The sequence below is a fragment of the Leptonychotes weddellii genome, chromosome 1 (genome assembly GCF_054177405.1).
Source record: "Leptonychotes weddellii isolate Sample4059 chromosome 1, ASM5417740v2, whole genome shotgun sequence".
Lineage (NCBI taxonomy): Eukaryota > Metazoa > Chordata > Mammalia > Carnivora > Phocidae > Leptonychotes > Leptonychotes weddellii.
In genome coordinates this window covers 73,446,403-73,472,247 of record NC_138369.1, presented here as the reverse complement: position 1 = coordinate 73,472,247, position 25,845 = coordinate 73,446,403, and the positions used below count along the sequence as shown (strand labels likewise).

Genomic DNA, 25,845 nt, shown 5'->3' with positions numbered 1-25,845 from the left:
TTCTTTAACCTGGTGTTTCTTAACTCTCTTTATTCCCAGTCCCCATTCAGTCAACATAAAGATCGCAGGTCTTTCTTTAATGTTATTTCTAAATCAAATTAAATGACTCGACTCAAAACAAACCAGAAGGACAAAGCCCCTTCCTCCTTCTGTTATGCCCCGCCCCCACCCCCACACTGGAATCCCTGCCTCTATCTAGAATTCAGCATTTCAGGCTTGATGTGGAGGTGGGATTTTTGAAAATTGATTTTCTTTTAGACGGAGCATTTGTTTTGTGTTTCTTCTCTTGGTGTTAATAAGTGCTGATAAGAGTAGCAGAAATGCACCAGTGGACCAAGTTTACATTCTCTTGTTTTTACCACTCAGAAGCTTTAGATGGTGAGCACTTAAAATGTAAGAACCAGCTCCGAAACATCATTTATACTGTTTTTAAAAGTATTTTGAGACACCTTTATCTCAGCAGAAACTTAGGTCTTTTCCTCTGGTTTAAGTGATTAGTTCATGTAAATTATATGCATTTTGTTTTCTTTAGATGAAAAGACTATATGTGTAGCACTTTTCACTGTTAAATTTAAACTAACTAACGTTAATAAGAGGAACATAGGAACTAGATTCCAGCTCTGCTGCTGATCAGCTGCTTTGTTCATGCAAGTACAGCTGACCCTTGAACAGCGTGGGTTTGAACTGGATGGGTGACTTGCACATGGACTTTTTTTTATCAATAAATACAATGCAGTACTGTAAATGTATTTTCTGTTCCTGACACTTTTCTTAATAACATTTTCTCTAGCATACTTTATTGTAAGACTACAGCATATAATACATATAACATGCCAAATATGTGTTAATCAACTATGTGTTACTGGTAGGGCTACGGATCAATAGTAGGCTCTGAGTGGTTAAGTTTTTGGAGAATCAGAAGTGATCTGTGGATTTTCAACTGTGTGGGGGATGGGCACCCCTAATCCTTGAGTTGTTCAAGGGTGAACAGTACTTGATCACGGCTGGGCTGAAAAGTGAAAGCCAGGTAGGTGTGGGATAAAGATTCTGGGAGTCAGGCCATTTGGGGGGCCTGGATCTCCTGCTATTGAACCCCAGTGTCCCTCCCTCCCACACAAGGGCTTCTGTCCTTCTCTTCCCTTCCTCTGGGTCCTGGGGGGCCAGCCTGCCTTCACATCCACCTGTAGCTTCCAGCCAGTGATCCTGGTCCATCCAGTGGTGAGGGCAAGCTTGCACATCTGTTCTGCTGTTTGGTCTCTGAGCAAGCACATGGCTCTGTTGGGGTCTGCAAATAGCTTCATCTGTTGGAGAGGAAGGAGGCCGTGGTGTGCTCTGGAGAGGACAGAATGGTTCTGGGCCACAGCAGGCGGCGGGTGGGGAAGAGACGGGAAGGTCTCTGGTAAGGGAAGTCCCTGCTGTCATTATATCACCCTGTGTTGGGATGTTCCTATATCTGCAATGAATGATCAGAACTCACCAATCAAAACCTGGCTGGTTTGTGATAAGCAAGGCAATGTTTTGAAAGCCTCAAGTGTGGTGTTTAAGCTCCTGCCTGTCCCACAGATGAGGGTGTGTGAGCACATAAGTATGTTATTATCGTGCTTTATGATTTGGCTTTTTCTTCTTAATAACAAAGAGACCTATGAATCTGAAATGTATCAATTGTAATAAATTAGAAAGTAGTAGTTGAGTATTAATCAGTATGTTAAGACTGACAGAATAGAAGATTACAGTGTTGAGGAAATGCTATATATATTTTTAATGGATAAATGGCTAAGCACCTCCATTTATCTTTGTGACTTCTTTTTACTAGTGGCACCTTAGAGATATAATTTATAACGATTATAAAATTCCCTTACTTAATTAGTATGTTGTCTTTACTAAAGGTACTTGTGTGTTTTTAAAGGTAAAGGCAACCTTCATTCTGAAAAATAGGAAATTTATACATCTGTTTCAGGCCCTTATGCATGGCTGATTACAAATTTAATTTCATGCCAACTCTCTTAAATAGATAGAACACAGTCTATGCTTTAGGGATTTGGAAGAACTATGATGCGATTCATCTTATGGATACAATTGCCAAAGTTTTTATGTCTTTTGAACTTTATTGTTCTGAGGATTCAGTTGCAAAGAAATATTCCGCCTTGTGGCTTTTATGTTGTATCTTGGCATTTAGATCACAAAGACCTCTCTGCTTCATTTGGAAACTTTGAGGGAAATGATACCCATATGATTTAAAGTTTTAAGTTTAATTACCTCCTGCATATTGCTTTTGGAAGTATAGGTAGTCAAAAAGTAAGAGTGGGGGGCGCCTGGGTGGCTCAGATGGTTGAGCGTCTGCCTTCGGCTCGGGTCATGATCTCGGGGTCTTGGGATCGAGTCCCGCATCGGGTTCCCTGCTCGGTGCAGAGCCTGCTTCTCCCTCTCCCTCTGCCATTCCCTCTGCTTGTGCTCTTCTGTCTATCTCTCTGTCAAATAAATAAATGGAATCTTTAGGAAAAAAAAAAAAAAGTAAGAGTGGTTTTAAATTTCAGATGCAGAGAATAGCGTAATCACTTTCTAATATGTGGAGATTTTTTTTTTTTTTTGAGATTTTATTTATTTGACAGAGAGAGACACGGCGAGAGAGGCAACACAAGCAGGGGGAGTGGGAGAGGGAGAAGCAGGCTTCCCGCGGAGCAGGGAGCCCGATGTGGGGCTCCATCCCAGGCCCCCGGGACCATGACCTGAGCCGAAGGCAGATGCTTAACGACTGAGCCACCCAGGCGCCCCTAAAATGTAGAGATTTTATTCAAAACAGATTCTCTCCAGAGCAGAAAAGTTAGAATTGCCTTTGTATAATATTCTTCATGCTCTTCTCTTCATTGCCACAAAAGTTATATAATCTCAACCTCCATGTCTATTCCCTGCATATGAATATAATGACTTACTGAAGATTTATCAAACATTTCATATACTTCCTGAAAGGCAATATCACGTTTTAGGTGAAGATTGCGAAAGATGCTTTGAGGTCATGTGAGCATTAAAAAAAAAAAAAAAAGGTGTCTGTATAGGGAAGGAACTCCAATACACACATAGCTGTGGCATCAGCATCTTAACTGGGCACCGGTGACACTGTGCAGGGAAGTTGAGGGCTGTGTCGTTGGTGACGCAGATTCTTTAGGAATAGATGCTGCTGAGAGTGTTTCCCTTGATGGTGTCAATAATCTGACGACACTGGAAGTACTTAGGTGACACTGTCCTAAGCACTAGCCTGGTGCATGGCAGTAGGCTTTAGTAAATCCAGCTCTAGGGTGTTAGAAGCACCCTCTGCTGTCCTCCCACCCAGACTCAGCACAACTGCAGCCCTCAAACCGAATGTGTCCGAAGTCTTGAGAACCAGGACTACTCTGAGACTCTGAAGAGCCAGGAATTTCTGCTGGAATTTCAGTGTCTACTCATTTAACACATGGTTTAGTGGTCAGTACTTAGCTGTTTCTGGTCTTTTGGCGTTTCCAGAAATAGCCCAGACATCTTAGTGAGTCCAAGCGGTCAGGAAGTGGTTTTCAAACTTCAGTGTGCATCCCCATTACCTAGAGTGTTGCCTACAATGCGAATTCCTGGGCACTACACCCTAGAGATCTGATCCTAGGAGTCTAGGAACCTGCATTTTAATCAGGTAAGCCAGGTGGTTCTGAGGCAAGTGGTGTGGTGACAGGCCTTTGAGGAACACTGGTGTGGGAGATGCATTCAGATGCAGAGCCTTCTTCATGGGTGTATGACTTGTGCAGTTGGGCAGGCCCCACACTCAGAAGGGCCCTGCACTTGACTTAATACTCTTTGGTCATCTTAAAATTCTTAACAATTTTTTTTTTTTTTTTTTGAGAGAGACAGAGAGTGGGGAGGGGCAGAGGGAGAAGGAAAGACAATCTTAAGCAGGCTCCACACACTCAGTATGGAGCCTGATGGGGGCTTCCTCTCACAGCCCTTGAGATCATGACCTGAGCTAAAATCAAGAGTCAGACACTTAACTGACTGAGCCACCCAGGAGCCCCTAAAATCCTTAACAGTTTTTGAACGAGGAGTCCTGCACTTTGATTTTTCCCTGAGCCTTGCGAATTAAGTAGTCCATTCTCTGTACAGGATTTTATTGTGTATTACTGAAATTGTGTTTCTTGACACCTGTGGATTGCAATTATTCAATAATGATTTTTTACCTGTTTATATTAGGCTGCAAACTCCAGGGCCACTTCTAAGTTCTAGAAGTGGCTGAGTATCATTTATCATAGAACATTCAATAGGAGATCCTAACAGTGTGATTTTTTTGAAGAAATTAAATTTTTATTCCTAGTCTTGAAAACAGAAACCCATGTTTATGTTATTCTTGTACACTGTTGTTTTTTTTTTTTCTCCCAGGATGGTACAAAACAGAAAAGAGAAAGGAAGAAGACTGTCTCGTTCAGTAGCATGCCGACAGAGAAGAAGATCAGCAGCGCAAGCGATTGCATCAATTCAATGGTCGAGGGTTCAGAACTCAAAAAGGTTCGCTCCAACTCCAGGATTTACCATAGGTATTTTTTACTGGATGCTGACATGCAGAGCCTGAGGTGGGAACCATCTAAGAAGGATTCTGAGAAAGCCAAGATTGATATTAAATCCATCAAGGAAGTGAGAACAGGAAAAAATACAGACATATTCCGCAGCAATGGCATTTCTGACCAGATATCTGAAGATTGTGCATTTTCAGTCATTTATGGAGAGAATTATGAGTCACTTGATTTGGTTGCCAACTCTGCAGATGTTGCGAACATCTGGGTTACGGGACTGCGGTACCTAATTTCTTATGGAAAACATACCCTTGATATGTTAGAAAGTAGCCAAGACAACATGAGGACTTCTTGGGTTTCACAAATGTTTGGTGAAATTGATGTAGATAACCTTGGACATATAACTCTGTGTAATGCTGTGCAGTGTATCAGAGACCTCAATCCTGGTTTAAAAACTAGCAAAATTGAGCTTAAGTTCAAAGAATTACACAAATCCAAGGACAAAGCTGGTACTGAAGTCACAAAGGAAGAATTTGTTGAGGTTTTCCATGAGCTTTGTACCAGACCTGAAATTTATTTCCTTTTAGTTCAGTTTTCAAGCAATAAGGAATTTCTTGATACCAAGGACCTTATGATGTTTCTTGAGGCAGAGCAGGGTGTGGCACATATAAACGAGGAAATCAGCCTTGAAATTATTAACAAATATGAGCCATCCAAAGAAGGCCAGGAAAAGGGCTGGCTTTCCATAGATGGGTTCACTAAGTACCTTATGTCCCCTGACTGTTATATATTTGATCCGGAACATAAGAAGGTCTGTCAAGATATGAAGCAACCTTTGTCTCATTACTTTATAAACTCATCTCATAATACATACTTAATAGAGGATCAGTTCCGAGGTCCCTCTGACATCACGGGATACATCCGAGCTCTTAAAATGGGTTGCCGGAGTGTTGAATTAGATGTATGGGATGGGCCAGATAATGAACCTGTAATTTACACGGGCCACACCATGACCTCTCAGATAGTCTTCCGCAGTGTCATTGATATTATTAACAAGTATGCATTCTTTGCTTCAGAGTATCCTCTTATCTTGTGTTTAGAAAATCACTGTTCTATTAAACAGCAAAAGGTAATGGTTCAGCACATGAAGAAAATTTTAGGGGACAAGCTCTATACGACATCGCCCAATGTGGAGGAATCTTACCTACCATCCCCAGATGTCCTGAAAGGGAGGATACTAATTAAAGCAAAGAAGCTGTCCTCAAATTGCTCTGGTGTAGAAGGGGATGTTACTGATGAAGATGAAGGGGCAGAAATGTCTCAGAGGATGGGCAAAGAGAACGTCGAGCAGCCCAACAACGTGCCCTTGAAGCGATTTCAGCTCTGTAAAGAACTGTCTGAACTGGTGAGCATCTGTAAGTCCGTTCAGTTCAAAGAATTTCAGGTATCATTTCAGGTTCAGAAGTACTGGGAAGTCTGTTCGTTTAACGAAGTGCTTGCCAGCAAATACGCCAATGAAAATCCAGGGGACTTTGTAAATTACAACAAACGTTTTCTCGCTAGGGTTTTCCCTAGCCCAATGCGAATCGACTCCAGTAACATGAACCCTCAAGATTTTTGGAAGTGTGGTTGTCAGATTGTAGCCATGAACTTTCAGACCCCAGGCCTGATGATGGACCTGAACATTGGCTGGTTTCGGCAGAACGGAAACTGCGGCTACGTCCTTCGGCCAGCCATCATGAGGGAGGAGGTTTCTTTCTTCAGTGCCAACACGAAAGACTCCGTCCCAGGAGTCTCACCGCAGCTTCTTCACATTAAAATCATCAGTGGGCAGAACTTTCCCAAACCCAAAGGGTCAGGTGCCAAAGGAGATGTGGTGGATCCTTACGTCTACGTGGAGATTCACGGAATCCCTGCTGACTGTGCGGAACAAAGGACAAAAACAGTGCACCAGAATGGAGATGCTCCCATTTTTGATGAAAGCTTCGAATTTCAAATCAACCTACCTGAACTGGCCATGGTGCGCTTTGTAGTCCTAGATGATGACTACATTGGGGACGAATTCATTGGCCAGTACACAATTCCCTTTGAATGTTTACAGACAGGCTACCGCCACGTGCCCCTGCAGTCATTGACTGGAGAGGTCCTAGCGCACGCTTCTTTGTTCGTCCACGTGGCTATTACTAACCGAAGAGGAGGAGGGAAACCTCATAAAAGGGGCCTTTCTGTGAGAAAAGGGAAGAAATCCAGGGAATATGCATCTTTAAGAACACTGTGGATTAAAACTGTGGATGAGGTGTTCAAGAATGCCCAGCCCCCGATCCGGGATGCCACGGATCTGAGAGAGAACATGCAGGTACGTTCTTGTGTTTAAGCATTTACTCAGCGGCTTTTCTTCACAGTGCACCCTGTGCACCATCTATGAATACTTTGGAGGGCTTTGGGTTTTACAACAGTATGTTTGGTTTTCAGTAATTTGTAAATTCCAATTTGTTATGAGAACATTTACCACTAGGCTCATTCTTTTTTATCATTCACATTTCCAGAACTGCAGTTGGTATCGAAAATATTGATAATGCGTTAGAATAAACCAGTTTTGTTGCTGTCTTACATAACCACATCCTAGTCCTTGTCTGCCTCACAGATCCCCATTGTTTCCTAAGAGTGTACATGGGAATCTCTGGTTTTCTGGAATATTCTTCCGCTAGAACCCACTTTGATGACCTACCAAAGTAAAAGGCACATGTTCCAACCCTTTCTTCTGGAGCTGTAGTGCTAGGAAAATAGCAAGCACTTAAATAAGCCAGTATGTTTGTGTTTTGAGATGCCTCTTGATTTTGGAGGATGGCTATTCAAGTGTTTAAGTAAAAGACATGTGGTGTCTGTATTTATTAGAAGTCTAAGATAATAATTACCTCTAAACTGAATAATGGCTAAAAGCACTCAGTTGGGAGTTAATGTATGTAATTAAGGATCATCCACATGTCCAGCAGTATACTAGGGCCGGCCCCAGAGAGCTTCCGGCGCTACCCTGGCCCACCGTGTGAGAGTGCCTGCCGTGTCTGTGGTAGCTGCTTGGCGTGTGTTTATTAAAACATATATATTATTTGGTTATATATCTATAAATAACTATTAAGAGAAGAATGCCACCAGCAAGTAAAATCTGACTCAGAATATTCAGCAGATTTCAACCCTGTACAGATTTTATAGATACCTCATTCATAAAAAGACCTTGCCACAGTAGAGGAATTTTATTCTCTTTCTCTCCAAGTCAAGGCATAACAGGAACCTCAAGAGCTCTTCCCCGTTTCTGAGGGTGAGAATGGCTTGAGACACCCTCAGCTCCGAGCAAGGCACGCCGTCGCCTGCCCCAGGGCTGCCATAGCATTCCCGCGGCGGTCCTCTGGGGCTGGAGCATCCTGTCTCCAGCGCTGCGTGTGTGCGCTGCACCCGGCAGAGCAGTCAGTGGTGGGGGTTAACGAGCACCTGTCACGAGCAGGCAGTCTGGGCCACAAGGACGCAGCCATGAACGAGCCGTGCCTTCAGTTGGGCGTGGGCGGTGGGGAGGGGAAGAGACCATGAGCAGGTGAATGAGCAAACAGGACAGTCGCAGACACAAGCAAGAGCTGTGAAGAAAATAGGGAGGTGGGGTGGAGTGATTGGGAGACCCCACCCTAGACCCCACTGTCATGGTTTGTTGTCATGAGCAGTCAACATCCAAGTCATTTTGAGCAGAATGACGCAGAGTATGATGTCCACGTTTACAGAGATACTAATAAAAATAAAGTGTTGAAGAAAACCAAAGTGCTGCTCATTTTTCAGACTGGGGTATCTGAGAGCAGAAGACACAGGACTTGGAAGGCCTGGATTCCTCCCCTTTGGCCCCCAAGCTCAGCCCAGATCAGGACCCAAGGGCACCTGGAATAACTCCCATTTTGGTTAGAACTTACCGGTTGTTATAGCACGGTAATTAAAAGCATAAGCTTCAGCATCAACAGATTTCAGGTAAAATCTTGACTCCTTCACTCACCAGCTGTGTGACCTTAGAGAAGTAATAGAGAGAGGTTATAGCCGAGACTCCGCTCCCTCACCCACAGCGTGGCTGGTTGAGAGGATTAAGCGAGGTAATGGGTACTAAGTAGTCCTACTCGCTTAGCACTTGGTAAGTGCTCCAAGAATGCCAGCAGTGACATTTGACAGTGTCAAGGGGTTTTCCTTACCGGATATTTTAATGGCATAGCTCTGGTGATGAGAAAAGAGAGAGAGGGGTGGTAGGGGAGAAACGTTTCAATCAGTGGATACACTAATAAGGGCAGGGTCTCCTACTGGGCAGACCTCTCAAGTAAACTGCTTTGTCCTCAAAATTCCTTTAGATTTTCTGGTGGTTTGCTGACAGTCTTTGGTAGATTGGCTGGTAGATCTTTGGCTGGTAGATCTTTGCCTTCACATGACTTCCAAAGCTAAGAAAGAGAGATGGAGCACTCCCTCTCTCATGCCCTCAGAAGAACAAAACATATCAAAACTGTGATCTTGGGCTTCTAGCCTCCATAACTGAGACAATAAATTTGTTGTTTAACACCCCCCCCCAAAAAAAATCCATTTTTTGGTTTTGATTTGGAACCAGTGTAAATAGGTGAGAGACATTCAAGTTTCTCCCTCAAAAATACTCCTTTCCTTTTTGGATGGCTGGCATATTTGATAATTACTTTAAACCTGATTTGATTTTTTTCCTTTACCTTTTTTGAATGCAGAAGCCATTCTTTTTGTTTGCTCATGATTGCGTATCAGCCTTAGCACCACTGTGAACTCTGATCTGAAAAGAGGCTTTACCCTTCAGATGAATTTTACTTACTCGCATTTTCTGTACTTTTGATAAATTGGTATTGAAAATGTCTGTAACTTATTTATTTTGGAAAATAGCCATTTTTCCTGGCATGAAATAATCATTAGTTAATTCTATCATGACATTGCTAATAACGGTTGTTACTGAACCAGGCAGTTCAAGTATAATCAAGTATATCAAATAGAATATCCACGAGAAATTAAAGCCTCCGGTTAATTACAAAGCGCCTCCTTTCTTTCCACTTAACAGAATGCCGTGGTGTCATTCAAGGAGCTGTGTGGCCTCTCCTCTGTGGCCAATCTCATGCAGTGCATGTTGGCGGTGTCTCCCCGCTTCCTGGGACCTGATAACACGCCCCTGGTGGTCCTGAATCTGAGCGAGCAGTATCCCACGATGGAGTTGCAGGGAATTGTGCCTGAGGTTCTAAAGAAGATTGTAACAACTTACGACATGGTGAGTTGTTCTTTGTACTTTTGTGGAGGCTGGGTGAGAGAGCTATCTTAAGACAATACACCAGACATACATACTCAGGCGCTCTTGCTAGGGTGTGCTTTCCTATTTCATGCTTCATTTACCTGTGGTGGAAAAATGATTCCTCAGACTTTGCTGTATTTGAAAGAGCTCAGTGTTTTATTGTCCTTGTTTTAGAAAGCAGGGTTCAGAAACACTTGCCTCAGTCAGATTAAATAGTAGTTAGCTTTTCAAGAATATATCCGAATTGATTTCTAAAGCATATGCTATTTTCCACACATACATGGCAAAGGACTTTTTTTTTTATCTTTCTCTGGAGCCAGCCTTTGATTTGCTCATTTTTATTTTGTTTTCACTTTTTCAGACTGGTAAAAGTAAGAAATTTAATTTTTTCTAACATAAATTTTCAGCACCATTAGGGGCAATTGCTTCCATCCCATGATTATAATGTGTAATGCTTTCCTTCCTTACAGCAGCTGCTCTGAGATACCTATAATTTGTAAGCAACTTAACGTTAATGAGGTGTCCTCAGGATACCTAGAATATTACATTTTTGTGCTTACATATATCTTGCATTTTTGTGAATCATATCCTGGTCTTATTGTACTTTTTGACTTATCATAGCTCTAAGGGAGAATTCGTGGGCAAATAGCACTGTTTCGAGCCCACGATGTCACTGAGGCTGTCAGCACTCACGAGTGCTGACGGTTGCTCTCTAGCCTGCGAGGTTTAAGGCTGGTGTTGGACACTCCTCTCCCAGACAGGCCAGGCTATCAGCCTTTGCTCCTCAGGGTGCTCAGAGTTAAGAGGCTGCATCCACCACCTTCTCTACACAAAATGCATGAGCCGTGACCACAAAACACCACAAAGCATCAGGCTTTGTCTGATATGGCCACTGTGGTTAAAGACAGAATGGGATCGGCATCATAAGCCTTAGCAGAAATATTTTTGACTCTTCAGCAAGTTGATCTGAAAGCTTTAATTCAGAGGGGTTTATATGATTCAAAGGAAAGACAAAACAGATTAGGCCAGCATTTCCCACAGTGTGTTCAGAGGAAACTTGGTTTCTTAGGATATTAGTAAATGTCACGTGGGAGCAAGGGCTCCATGGTAAAGCAATTTGGGGAAATACTATTGAACAAAACTAATCATATGTCTTTACTGCGGGACATCTTAGGGCCTTTTCTTTGCTGACACACTGAGTTCCCAAGAGGGCAATAGATAGAGAATGCCCTGTTTCACAAATTGACTTCACCAAGGGGTACTGTTTCCAAGAACAAAAGTTCTAAATACCTTTTGTTCTTGGTCTTCTTCACTTCTTGATCTTACTTGCTCAAGTCTTCAGGCAAATAAGATCTGGAAGTACAAGTCAGTAGAATGCAGTATTTTAAACAGCTTATTGCTTCATTACCTTTTTCCTAGATTCCTCTGCAGTAGCCACACATTTTAGCAGATACGGATTAGTTCCTACTATTTCTAGCTTAGAATTCATGGTAGCATGAGCAATCTAAAGGACCAAACAGTGGGCTCTGCGGGCAAACCACGGAGAGTGGCAGTCAACCTGAAGAAAGAGGGAGGGCCAGGGGCAAGTGCTTCTAAACGCTGGGGAGGGAACTGTGCTGGGGGCTGCAAGGGCTGCAAGAATGAACTGGAATTGCCCTTGTCCTCAGAGAGCCATCCAGTCCACTGGAAGGTAACGGAGGCAGCTGGGGAGCAAAACACAGGACGCTTATGCTGTGCTCCTTTGTAGCGAAAAGTGGAAAGAGAGGGGAAGAGGTAAAAATGGGAAAGCTTGAAGAACTCTTTCACACTGTGACCGAGGCCACCTAGTTAGTTCCCATCTCCTCCTGTTTTGTGAGAAAAAGCCAAAAGAGGCAGCTGATGTGTGTAAATGCTTCTTAAGCTTAAGCCACACATAAAATCCTTAGACAGCTTGTAGACCTCTTTTGTTCACCAAAATCTAACATGACTTAGACCCTTGGTGCTTCACGGATTTCTGCAGCAGTCCCACAGTGACATTTCCTCACGGTAACCTTTTTTTTTTTTTTTTTTTTTAAGATTTTATTTATTTATTTGAGAGAGAGAATGAGATAGAGCGTGAGAGGGGGGAGGGTCAGAGGGAGAAGCAGACCCCCCGCTGAGCAGGGAGCCCGATGCGGGACCCGATCCCGGGACTCCAGGATCATGACCTGAGCCGAAGGCAGTCGCTTAACCAACTGAGCCACCCAGGCGCCCCTCACGGTAACCTTTTTACCAGGAACTTCCTGAGAGTAGGGTGGCGGCACCCCACGTGGGTGGTAACAGGGGGGACCGGAGAGGGGTGATGACCCAGGACCTAGTCCAGCAGCTGATTGCCAACCCCAAGCAGGAGGTTCTCAGGGCTCATAGCACAGAGGCTCTGGACGCCAGCAACCTCCCAGCACCCATCCCAGTATTTGGCACAGAAATCCCTCAGTGCTCCTTAGTTCCCTGCTCCCTTGCTCTTCCTGGGCTGCTAAATGATAACTCTTATTACGCAACTTTTGTTTACACATAACTGGAGAGTTGTGTTGCTGCAGAAATGATCAGACAGAATGTTTTAGCGTGTTCAAATTTTTTAAATTGTGAAATTTACTCTTACATAATGTTTAATTGACATAGCTGTGCTGCATTATACCCCTGGCTCTATTGATTTGTTCTGTTTTAACTCCCTCTGAAAAACTAAGCCATAAAATATTTAAAATTAATTTCAAATTATTATAATTTGAATTTTAAAAACTAATATTTCTACAGCAATAACTCTTGTAATATTTATATTTTATAGTCTTTTTTTTTTTTTTTAGTAACTTAATGGTTTCTTACCTTGTGACAATTAATTTATTAAAGCTAGCTAAAGGAGTATTGATGGGAAGTATATTAAGGTCCTGGACAGTCTGTAACTTTAAATGTAGCTCTTTATTTTTGTAATGTTATGTTGAGCTTTACCCAAAATTAACCTTGGAAATAAGATCTTACTTCATTTTGTTGACTTCCCATTTCTAATATGAAGGCTCCAAATTATAAGTAAGAGTGGTGTGAGAAATCCCCTCCAGAGCTCCTGTGTCATTGCCAGTCTACACTGATGAAGCTTGCCCTCTAGGGAGGCCAGGGCCATACATGGCATCTCCTAAGAGTGTGCAGATATGGGGGCGCCTGGGTGGCTCAGATGGTTAAGCGTCTGCCTTCGGCTCAGGTCATGATCCCAGCGTCCTGGGATCGAGCCCTGCATCGGGCTTCCTGCTCAGCGGGGAGCCTGCTTCTCCCTCTCCCTCTGCCTCTCTCCCTGCTCATGCTCTCTCCCTCTCTCTCTCTCTCTGTATCTCTGTGTCTCAAATGAATAAATAAAAAAATCTTTAAAAAAAAAAAAATAAGAGTGTGCAGATATGTATTTATGCTGTCACGATTGTGATTACTTTTCATTGTCTAAACTCTTATTAATAGGCCAGTGTATCAGAAATAGGCCATTTTCTTTGAGAAAAAGGAGAATGCAGAGAAGGTTGACCATGGAAATGTGAACAACTTGTAAGCCATTCTGGAGGCTAGAAAAGGATGACCATGTCCAGGGTGGTCACACCTCCTGGTCTTCCTGCTGATATACCTCTTGCCCCAGACTAATTATTAATCGTTCTCCCTTTAACTCTTAGAAGTATCCCTGTTTTGGGGTGGTTCAGTCAGTTAAGGGTCTGCCTTTGGCTTAGGTCATGATCCCAGAGTTCTGGGATCGAGCCCTGCATTGGGCTCCCTGATCAGCGAGGAGTCTGCTTCTCCCTCTTCCTTTGCTCTTCCCCCTGCTTGTGCTCGCTTGCTCTCTCTCTCTCTCAAATAAACAAAAAATCTTCCAAAAAAAAAAAAAAAAGTATTCCTGTTTAGATAATTACTTGTATGTTCACCCTATCCATGGCCCCTAGGTTGTCCTAATGGCTCTTGTGATTACCACCAACAAATGGATCTTCTAAATTGCCCAAGTTGTGGTTTTACCCTTTGTATGGTCCCTCCTTGGGTCCTGGAAGTGGTGAGGTTTAACCCTGGGTCAAAGCCATGCAGGTGTCAAAGCCACTCAGGAGTAAAGGAAGAAGAGAAGTACAGACACTTTCTTAGACTAGGCAGACTGGGGTGGGGATTGTTGAAAACAGGGACTGGACTGGTATGGAGAGTGGGAATGGCCATGTGTTGTCAGACAAATAAGCCTTTTCTCCCTTTGAGGTGTTTACAGTTTAATAGAAGAAATGAAGTGTATCCGTAAATAGTAAGATGATACATAACAGATATTTTAAAATATGTGAACAAACCATTTGGATGTTTATGGACAAGAATGGTCAGTTTCCAGTTTAGGGATTAGGAAGACTTCAAGGAACTATTGGACTTTGAGCTAGACCTTTAAGAATGAGTCACATTTCAAAAGGTAGAGGTGATAAGAAGGAGGCTGTTCAAAGCTGAGTTCATGGAGTGAAACGTGCTCAGAAATGTGGACGCACATATTCTGGGAGATTCACGTGAGGGCCGTGGTAGTTCCTGCACAGCTCTGAGTAGTACAGGGCAAGGCTCAGACTCAGGCATTACACACTGTAGGAGGCTGAGAGTGAAAGAGAGCCCGGAGACCACTTGGTGAGTGCCTTTATTTTGTTGCCGATCAGGTGGAAACAACGGAAATCCTGTGGCACATCAAATTAGTGGCAGAACTAGGTTTAGGAGTCTCTTTATCCCGTGTTTTTTCTGCAATCCAGGTGAGGAAAAATGAACCATGTGTGGTTTATAGATGAGTGATCAATATACAGATAAAGCCCAGATATCTTCAATAATAATAATCCAAAGTTGTTCATGTGGGGTTCTCCAAGTAAGAGGTAACTTGTTTCTGATTCCTGTTCCTCATGATGATGGAAAAGAATTCATTTTTCATACTTTGGAATAGATTAAAAGGATTTGATGAGCTTAAACTAAGGAAGACTATTTCAATAGTTAGATCAGATTCCACTCAAAGAAATCTGGTTATAAGTAGCTGAACATATCTCTTATAGTATTACTTCAGAAAACAAAACATTTAAATGTTTTACTTAAAATTTATGTAAATGAACTTGAATGCATTTGCTGTTCACGATCGAATATCAAAATTGAGCTAGAATGTTCTCTCATGTAATTTAAACCTGGTGGGAGAAAGTAAGGATTACGTAACCTGAGTTTAAGACATTCTAGTGAATTACTGGGTACTCTTTACAATACACAGTGCTCTTAAGAACACATCTGCACTGGCATTTCAATGTAAACCTTCCCCTCCCATCAGTATCAGTGACCTAATTCATCATATTTTTAAATGAAAGTGATTTTTACCATCCTTTTAGTATTGACAAAAGTAATAATTCAGCTCTCTAGCTATCTTTGTTTATCCGTTTCCTATTTCAGACTTAAAATTTCTAAATTTTTGTGAGATCTATACTAAAATATAGAGACCAAGGAGTCAACATTCTTTCTCTTTAGAGAGAGGACAGTGGAAATGCTGCATAAAAAGAAAGTTCTCTTTACAAATTTTTTTCATTGCACTTTGAGGACAGTATTCAAAGTGAAATAAGCCAGACATGGAAAGATAAGTACTACATGATTCCATTTATGTGAGGTATCTAAAATAGCCAAATTCATACAATCCGAGACTGGACTGGTAGTTACCAGGAGCTGGAGGAAGGGGGAATGGAGTTATTAATCAACAGGCACAGTTCCAGTTAAGTATGATGAATAAGCTCTAGAGCCCCCTGGCCAGCATTGTGCCAGTAGTCAACAGAAATGTGTCGTACACCTAAAATTTGTTACGAGGAAGGCTCTCCCGTGAAGGGGTTCTTAATACAACTTTTTTTTTTTTTTTTTAAGATTTTATTTATTTATTTGAGACAGAGAGAATGAGAGACAGCATGAGAGGGAGGAGAGTCAGAGGGAGAAGCAGACTCCCTGCCGAGCAGGGAGCCCGATGCGGGACTCGATCCCGGGACTCCAGGACCACGACCTGAGCCGAAGGCAGTCGCTTAACCAACTGAGCCACCCAGGCGCCCAATACAACTTTTTTAAGAAAAAAAAAGTTTTTCCTTGATTTTGCTATGATTTTCTGTGATATGGACTATGCTTCAGTCACTGTAATGAACTTGAAGGTGGAGTTGTAGGGAATGAAAGGAGAGAAGAAACAGTAAAGAAAATGAGGCCCGATTCTGTTCCAGGCAGAAGGGCTGTTCAGGTGCACAGTCGTGGGCCCTCGGGCAGCCCCGTCTGCTCAGAGATTATACAGGACTTCATTCCTACCGTTGCAGTGCCTTTATATCTACTTCCTATTTAAAATTAGTTTGTTTTGATCTTTTACAGCTTCACAAAAATCTTGATTTTAATTGCTTTCACATTTAATTAAGAAAGCATACTCTGAGGAATCCATTTATCCAGTAGAGAATAGTATTTTTTCAGTGTTAAAAGGGAGGGACCTGATGCTTTGTCTATTTGCTGAGTGTTTTTATATAAATTACTGAATAGTCCCTTCTAACTCATTACTTTAAATGTTTCTTTTAAAAAGAAGTTTCTTTAAATAAAATATGTGAAATGAAGGGCTTCTTTTCTTATACAGACATGTTGGCAATTGGCACGCAACATCAGGAGCACTCTGCTTTATCTTATGGGTGTGATTTCATGTATTTTGTCTTGCCACTGCTTAATGCGGTGAAGAGATAAATCACACTTCATAATTAATGGAGTCGGCCCATCTGGACCAAGCCAGAGATAATCTGTAATAAGGCCGCTATTGATCCCCGTCTCCTTTGTGGCTCCTTTTATCACTTTACTGCCTCAGACATTAAAAGCTTCTTTTAATTGGAGGTATCAACCTTCCCAAAAAAGACCAGATAGATTATTATGCTTTAGGATAAGACTGAACTTAGGTGTGTGTGTGTGTGTGTGTGTAAGTATAATGAGAAATGGGAGCCTGCTCTTGGCATCATTTCAGTTCTCGCATAGATTTCATTTGAACCAAGGCCACCAGGGCAACTATTACAGTGCAGTAGTTTGGTGGGGTCTCTACTGTTCTACTTCTCTGTTTGGAGTCTTTCTTTTGCCTTTTAAAGGGGCAGAGCAAGATTGCTTATTTTTCAAACACTGAATTCTTTTTTATTTTAATATTTTTATTTCACTGAGTCTGATGGAAACTATGTATAAAACATATCTGAAACCTAAAGCTCCAGAAAACTTAGGGAACTTCTTTCTAAACCTGTGCTTTATGTAGAAGAACACTGCTACATTTTTGATAGTACAAGATCATTGAAGCACTGTGATCTTTTTTTTTTTTTTTTTTTGCCTATCCAAGAGCAGGGAAATTACTTGTTCCCATCAAATCCCACATTGCATTTTGGATTTTGCTGTTACATTCCTTCAGAGTTTATTTTTGATATTCTCTTCTTGCTTGGAAGTATTTTATGTTTCTGCAATGGGTAAAGATAAGTTGTTTGCTAAGTTCTTCTTTCTGTCAAGGACACTTCCAGGAAATCAAAAAAAAAAAAAAAAAGAAAGGACTGTATACATATTTAAAATGCTGTCCTTTCTCTGTAAATAAGACACACAGCTCTTTTGGTTAATCATGATGTGCACTGGTGGCTTTTCAAAGCTGGGAGGAAGTGTTTAGCTTCCTTATCCTAATTTATTCAGTAAACTTTTGTCTCCGTTTGACTTTGAGTAAGTACAAGTTCCCTGAGCAGAGGGGGCTGCGCTGCTGTGGTCAGCACCCAGGCTCAGCCCTCTACGATCTGTGCCTCTGGGCAGAGTCTGAGTGCGAACCCCACACTCAACTCAGACGGCAAAGAAAAATGCAGCCTTCCTCTCTCTCTCAGGTGGGTATTCCCCAATTTCTGTTCAGTTTGGTGAACTTGATCCATTGCATTGACTTATTTTATCCACTTTGGACTATAAATACTTGTCTCTTGAGGTAAACTGCTCAGCCTCTCAGACTTTCTCTCTTGCGCTCTGCCTCTCTACAAAGTGGCCACTGGTTACCTGGAGGGGAATGGTTGCAGAAAGCTTCTTCCTGTGTCCTTATAAAGAACATCACTCTAAAGCTTGCCATCCTCTCTTTTGCCCCCATTCACCTTGAGACTGGGCCATGCAGTGGAGGGAGTCCCTAGCTCTATTTACAATCACTCAGGACTGCAGGAGATGGACTTGTAACTTCTCCACTGCTTCTTCCCTCCTTCCATATGAGCGCGGCCAATACCTTCGGCCCAGCCTTGGGAGGTGGAAGGCCACTCTCCTCTGCCCTAGGGCATGAAGCTCTGTGATCTATGGGTTGATTTTTCATATGTTAAAATAATTCATAAAATTATTTCTCCTTGACAAATCCTGACTTTCAAGCCTGTTGTTTTGGTGGGAACCCAAATAAAAATCTAATTTGACCTTTAAAACTGAGAAGTGTCTGTTTTTTATAAGCGACCTGCCCTTCACCCAGGGCTCTGACACTAGCTGTTTGAATCTGTGGAAAGCCCCCAGGGCAAAATGTTTTCTAAAGTATGGCAATGCATGTGGGAAAAAGTACCCTCTTCCCATAGCACCTGTGTTCCTGCTGCAGCCCCCCTTGGATGTCAGCATTCCCTTCCCACTGCAGCACATCTCCTGGATTGCTGGAAAGATAGACTTCCTGAAATCCCAGCTAGAGAAAGCCCCAGGTGTTTCAGAAAGGAGCCAGAGGGTAGAGTTAGAAGTATGATGAGACAACTTTCAGATCCCCATCAGCTAAGGGGATTCTATTATGATCATGAAGAGAAATAGAGCCAGATTGTTCTCTGTGACCTTCACTATTGTTAGGTGAGTAACATTCTTCTTAGAGCATCTTGGAACAGTGGCATCTGTTTGGTGTGTTTGGATGGATGAAGAAGTTATGTTAAGCCTAATAATTGCCAAGCAAGAAAAAGGGGAGAAAAATAACTTTAAGGACAAGTACTTCATGCCTATATTCCTCTAGCAATTGAAGTTTTCCACATTCAAAACTTTTGATTTGCTACTATTAATACTATACAGCTCTTTCAAAAAAAAAAAAAAAGTTTGGGATGTCTGGGTGGCTCAGTCAGTTAAGCGTCTGCCTTCGGCTCAGGTCATGATCCCAGGGTCCTGGGATCGAGCCCCGAATCAGCCTCCTTGCTCAGTGGGGAGCCTGCTTCTCCCTCTGCCTGCTGCTCCCCCTGCTTGTTCTCTCTCTGTCTCTCTCCCTCTCTCTGACAAATAAATAAATAAAATCTAAAAAAGAAAAACAAATTAAGAAAAAAGTTTTTTCAACATCCAGAATCTGTCTGACATCTTAAAGTTTGGAATTATTTTTGTCACGTCCACAGAACGGTATCATCTCTACATCTAGTTTTGTAGGTATGAGTGTCCTCTTTGTGGAAATCCTTTTCAAACAGAAAAGTGATAATCAAAGAAACAAAGAACCTAATTGGATTTCAGTGCATGGTAATTTATTTGTATGTCTTTATGCAGCTTGTGAGTTCCAGATCCTTTTAGATTCACGGAAATGAAGATTAGCTGACTTAGAACATGCACTTCATAGCTCATTGATGCATTCAGCCTGCTTCTTCCCTTGTGCTTGGGAGCCCTCTGGTCCTCTCACCTTGGACCCAGAAGATGTCTGTGTCTCCCTCTAACCTTTGCTGTTGGCACAGAGGTGGCTTTGCCAGCTACTTTGGAAGAGAAATCAATGTGTTCATCTTCGCCTCTGTCAGGTTGCCGAGACCTGAGCTGGAAACCCTGGAGCTCCCCAAGTGTGGGCTCCACTTTGAAACCCCAAGCACTACCTGGGCCACACCCCATTGGAGGACCCAGGAAATGCATTCTCACTGTTTAGCTTAATTAGTTTTCCTAACAGAGACAATTTCTGACCAGGTGGGGAGTTGGGGATGTGAAGCCTGCGGTGGTTCTTCATTTCACCTGGAGAAGTGGCTGCCTTTGCCATCTGAGCCCACAGTTCGCCCTCACGTCTGGCTGCATTTGGGGTTCAGAATGTTCTCCAGCCAGTTAAATGGAAATCGTTTGCCTGAGTGATTATTTTACCAGTGCTGGCCTCACAGTGCTGGTAGCTACAATTAACAAGAATCACACGTATGAATTTCTTTTCAAAGTAGTTTTTTGTCAAAGATTCATCAAAAGGATGAACTGTTTAATATTTCATGGTGTCCCATTGTTGTCCATACTCAGGTTAGAGTTTAGAAAACAAGTAAGTTACCTTGATAATATAATTTTATTGTTGCACTTTTGATGTTTTTAATATCATGCCCTGACTTTCTACATGTGAAATCCATTCACAGATTAATTTGATTTATTACCGCCCATTTTCGTGTAGTTTAGAACAGCATATGCTTTTCCATTTAGGAATTCATCACTGTTGCAAGTGTAATTTGGAGTTGAATTTAAAAAGATTGAAATTACATCAGATATTGTATGAAATTGTTAGTGGTGATATATAGATTTGTTTGTAAATGCAATGATGAGTGCCTCTGTGTTTGTGGACACATACTCTTTGGATGAGCAATCATAGTTTAGAAGCTAACTCTCTAAGAAATGGGATAATTTGAATGGAACCAACTCCATGAAAATGAAGCTATTGAGATAACCAGCTTATATGAAAAATCATGTATTTCAGGATCGGTTTTGAGAAAATGTGATTGTAGACGCTTGCTTGAACCACCTTCTGGCATCTTTTCTTGGGCAGTAGGGTATACTCATTTCTGACCTTTTTTATTTTTAATCTGTTAAGTCCCTAGTTATGAACTGGAAACAAATTTTAAAGGTGTTTTTCCATAGCCTTTTGAATAATGAGGCGGTGATTTTTCTCCACAGCTAGATGTGTTCCTATAAATAACATTTGGCGCTACACAAGCTTTGAAACCTACATCTTGTTGATATGTTACACTTGACCTCATCCTCACAAGAGGAATAGAATCCTGCCCTGCCTGTGGATTCATCCCTTCCTGATTTGGCATGGGTTGGAGTGCTCACCCTCAGCCTCACCAAACTGCGCCAGTCTGCAGGGGGCCGGGCGGTGACTGCCCTCTGCACACTGACTTCTCTCTCAGTGGGGACCGCAGGAACTGTCACTCCTTCCTCTATTTTAACAGCTTCTGTTTTTCATTCTGCTCACTTCTATTGCCCCAGATTGCTGTGACATGATTAACGCCACTCAGCCCACAGAAATAACCACCTTTAATACCAGAAATCTGATCTTACTTCCACATGAATTTATCAGGAATAAAAATAGCACTTAATAATGGCTTTAAGGTTTTTCTAACTTAATTAGGGTATTTTAAATTCTGAACCATAAGAAAACTCTCACATTAAACTCAGTGGGTGGACAATGTGATGTGTTCAGAGTTAAGTTTAACTCTACAAGCTTAATTACCAATTAGCTTAAAAATAACATGTTAGGTAGTTTAAAATATTTATTTCCCTACTACATTCCATATTAGTCAAATCTTTAGGGCTAACCGGTTTAGATTTTTATATGGAGATTTTACATAGGAGATCTTTTATCAACTTCTAGAAGTCTTTAATTCTGGTATTTTCTTTGAAATGAGTGTTGATCATTCTAGCTTTCTTTATAATCATTACACTCCTATGCTAGAGGGTGGTCATATGGAGTCACACCATCATTTATGTCATCATATGGGCACAAAATAATTTTAGGTTTTTTTGAAGATTTTATTTATTTGAGAGAGAGAGAGAGAACAAGAGAGTGCAGGAGCGGGGTGAGGGGCAGAGGAAGAAGCAGACTCCTGCTGAGCCGGGAGCCAGCTGTGATGTGGGGCTCTTTCCCTGGGACTCGGGACTGCGGGGAGCCAAAGGCAGATGTTTAACCGACTGAGCCACCCAGACACCCCAATAATTTTAAATCACTTATCTGGTGCCAAAAGCAAGCAAGCAAACAAACAAACACCCCCCCCCAGCCCTATCTTTGTAAATAGAAATGGCTGAGTATTTAGCTAAATGGAAGTGGGATGGTACTTAACTAATTTTTAGTTGATTTCCTAAAATGGGGCCCTATTTTTGTGGTGAGTCTATGGAAGTCTTTGACCAATGTTAGGATTCTCCATAACCAAATGTTTCTTTTGCCTACATATATCATAATATACGTTTACCCTTTGGAACTACTAGCTGCACTCGATTTTTCATGGTCTTTTCTAAAATGTGCATGTAGCATCTCAAGCTATGTTCCCTTGAATACATTTAATTCAGTATCACCAAATGACGCATCTTGTACCATGTTAGGGCAGGGGCTGGGAAACTGGCCTATGGGCCAATCTGGCACCACCTGCTTTTGTATGGTCTACAAGCTTAAGAATGATTCTTCCATGCCAAATGATAGAAAACTAATATTGTATGACTTGCAAAAACCATGTCAAATTCACATCTCAGTGTCCATAAACAAAGTTGTATTAGAGCACAGCTACATCCATCACATGCTCTGTGACTGTTTTTGTACCGATAGCAGCACTGAGTTGTCGAGACAGAAACTGAGCCTAAGCCTAAAAGCCTAAAATGCCTCCAGTCTGCTCCTTTGCGGAAAGAATTGGCCAACCCCTCACAAAGAGGATCAGGATAAAAAGTCCCTAGGCTATTTTAATGCACTGGTTCCCATATTCACTTTCCACCAGTTTAAATTATAATTTTAAAGGCTTTTCTTTCTTTTTTTTTTTTTAATAATTTAGTCAGTGCATTTTGAATTTTGATCCATAAGAACAGCATTCTGCTTGTTACCTTGGTAGGAGGGGCGTGCTGCTAGAGCTTGAGTGCTCCTGTCCTGGACAAGCCGTGAGCCCCTAAAGCGGTAATACTGACTGTTAACATTTGTTAACATTTTGCTGGTCAAGAACCTACAGGCACTAGAGGCGGACACCAGAAGAGGAAAGCCAATGAAAGCGTTTGCTCTGGTTGCTTACAGTGCTCCCGAGGCAAGTTGGCTACCTCGGTGGGAATGATGACAATCAACCAGAGTTTTGTTAGAATCCAATAAAATGTGTAACCAGCTTAACTTCATGGTGAACGTATAGTCCTGCTTGTGATGCTTAGTAATGAGACATTAAAAGTGAGCCAAAGAATGGAGTCGAAGTGGTGCTCCTTGTATCAGCCAAATCAAGCTTTTCTTGTTGGGGGCGCCGGGGGGGTTGTGCAGGAGGTGCAGAGAAGGGGGAATTGGGTGGAGTTCCCAAGCAGGCTCTGTATCTTTGAAAACCCCTGGTTTCCTTTTACCCTCCCCTAGCAGGGAGCAGGGCTTTCTCTCAAATGATAAAATCCAGGCTGTGCTAACCACATTCTATTTAAAGCTGTCTCGTCAGGGAAGGGATTATAAAGGGTGCTGGAGGCGGAGACCAAACCTGTGAAACCCTCTCCCACCAGGGGAAATGGGAAGGCTGCTCTGAGGGCCCTCTGCTGCTTCCCACACCCTGCTTCTTTATGCTGTGCATTTCCTTCTCACACCCATTGCAGCTTGTAATTATACATCCGTTGGTTTGGTTTTTCTTTTTTTTAAGCTACCTCTTCTCTCCCCCGCCGCTGGATGGGAGCTCCAGAATGGCAGGGACAGTGTGTGCCCTGCTCACCACGTTGTCTCTGCCACTGAGCAGGTGCACAAAGTAGATCTATAAATGAGTGAATGAAAATGACCTTGACCTCCAGGACACAGATCAGGTGTTCTTCCTACCCTGTCTCTCTGCCCCCAAGTGGCGACATTTTCCTGAACTTGGCTGCTTTATATCATCACCGCTAGTCTTCCCTGGGAGGGTTAGGCTTCAGGGCTGGCCAGGGGATGGAGGGTGGGGCTCCCACTCTTCCAGGCTTGGTGCTAGATGGCAGCCCCTCACGGCAGTGAGTGGAGCCTTTGCAGTAGGTCCCACAAGAAGCGGACGCCTGAGATGCCTGTGGGAGGGGTGGGCCACAGGCCAGAGGCTCAGGACTAGAATGGGGGATAGGGGAATGCAGGCACGAGGATCCCCTCCCCAGATCATTTACCTCTTGTTCATACCTTCAAATCTCCCCTACCTTTTGCCAGAGGACTTTGCTGTGTCTGAAATTCCCTACTTAAAGATTCATGTGTCCTAAGAGGAAAATACAGTAGAGTTGAGGAGTGGAGGGGAGAGTCCTAGTTGTTCGCCCAGCGAGACAGAAGAGCAGCTGGTTTCAGTGAAGCCACCCTGGGATGGGAATGTTGCTCATATACAGTGTAGTGTTCTAGGATTTCCCAGCGTGTGTTCATAGGTGGATTGTCATGCAAGCTAACGGGGGCATAGGCTCTTGGTGGGGCAAGCTGAGAAATACTTGAATGTCAGACAGCCATCTTCTCTCGGTTGTCCCACGTGCTTCACTGCGGACACTCGGTGTCCCTGCCAAGCTAGCTGCATCCCACTCCTGTGCTGCTGGGGGGAAGAGACCTGACTCTCCCGGACACGCACGCACACACACGCACGCACATCATCCACCAGCTTTGACCCCACCTTGGGAAAGTCTTTGTCCTTCTCTCACCTGTCATCATGAGCAGAGTCAGTGCAATGGGCATCCAGCAGAAGATAATGCCCTGGTATGTCTGGCTAATAAGTACAGTTGTAGATTCACACAGGCCATCTGGGCAGGTGTGCATGCAGTGTGAATACCTACATGCAAAACTGCTCTTCTATAAAGACACACCATGACTGGAAATTGGGGGATGAAGGAGGAAGTATACACCCCAGACCCTAGGACGTATATGAGTGGGTGTTGGGGGCCGGGGTTGTGCTGGCAAAGAATATGAGCCCTGATGATGAGATAGGCCCTGCCCGGTGCTTACTGTGTGACTGAGGGTGAGTCCATTTCTCTGTCTGTAAAGGCATAGTTTCACCACCTCCAAGGGTATGAAATTAGATGTACGTAGCCCAGACATTCTCAATAAATGGTAGTCATCATCATGGTATTATTAGTTTTCAAATGCTAGAACCCTGCAGCTCATGAAGCTTTAAGACTTTTATGTGTGTGTATTTTAACATCACTCCAAACTTCAGAGCAGCAGTTTTGCTGTATAGAGAGCATGGCTACTCCATTTCATAAAGGCAGGTTTAAAATTACAAAGTGAAAAGCAGAAGTTAAGGTTTCCCACCACCTTAATAGGTGAGTTGTCTCTCTTCTCTGAAAGGGGAAGACAGGGGAATGTGTGAGTTATGTGGTCAACACCAGGAAAAAATCCTGGGTTTATACAGTAGATACACTAATAGCTGGTCGATTGTGTTCTTGTCTTCCTTCTTGCTCTGTCATTCCTGGAATACTGTGAACACTTCACTGTGCTTAAAAAAAACAAAAAACCAAAAATACTGCTTTTCATTACAGAGAAACCTCCAATTGCTTTTTTCTCTTAACTAATATCTATACTTAGTTACACAGACCTGAGAGAAACTAATGATACCTTACAGTAAGACTGTGATTGAATTACCTTCTGTTAATTAGGAGTTTCTAAATCACCTCGATCCCCTTGGAGAAAAGGCTTGATATAAGTAGGTAGTAATAAAAGTGGCACTATGTTAATTCTAATTGTATCTTTTGAAATTTAATTAATGTGGTAATAATTGTTTTAAACAAGCGTGTCAGAACTCAAAATGGTCCTTGGTGACTTGAAAGAGTTAATGTAGCATCCAGAAGTTCCTAATCCCTCTCCCGATGTAGCTTGTTCACTGAATAATTGGGTTTAATGAGCTCAAGTTCCCCTTTCCTCCTGCAGGGATGATTCTGGCCAAGTTTTAAGCCATTCTTATCAGTTCCTTGGAGACGCTCCCCTCCATCCAAGGGGTAGCCTCTGAACTCACTATCCTGAAAACTTCCGAGACTGGAGAGTTACACTGGTGCATTGCCCTTCTTTCCTCCCGGCTTTCCAGGCATTTACTGGAGGCAGAGGGAGTGGCCGGCTGTGGACTGTCTCCCCGCTGTCCTGTGCCCGGCTGCCCCTCAGGTCCAGCTGAAAGTCCCTTTGCAAGT

At 42.6% G+C, this 25,845-nt stretch overlaps 1 protein-coding gene across 2 annotated transcripts in view; it reads left to right on the top strand.

The window, feature by feature from the left end:
• The window catches only part of PLCL2 (phospholipase C like 2), a 173,759-nt gene that overhangs the window by 97,551 nt on the left and 50,363 nt on the right, over window positions 1-25,845 (top strand). For both annotated transcript variants that reach the window (XM_081825979.1, XM_081825986.1), the window contains exons 2-3: window positions 4,396-6,882; window positions 9,619-9,822. In XM_081825979.1, the coding sequence (XP_081682105.1) occupies window positions 4,396-6,882; window positions 9,619-9,822 (2,691 nt within the window). The remainder of the gene's footprint in view (window positions 1-4,395; window positions 6,883-9,618; window positions 9,823-25,845) is intronic.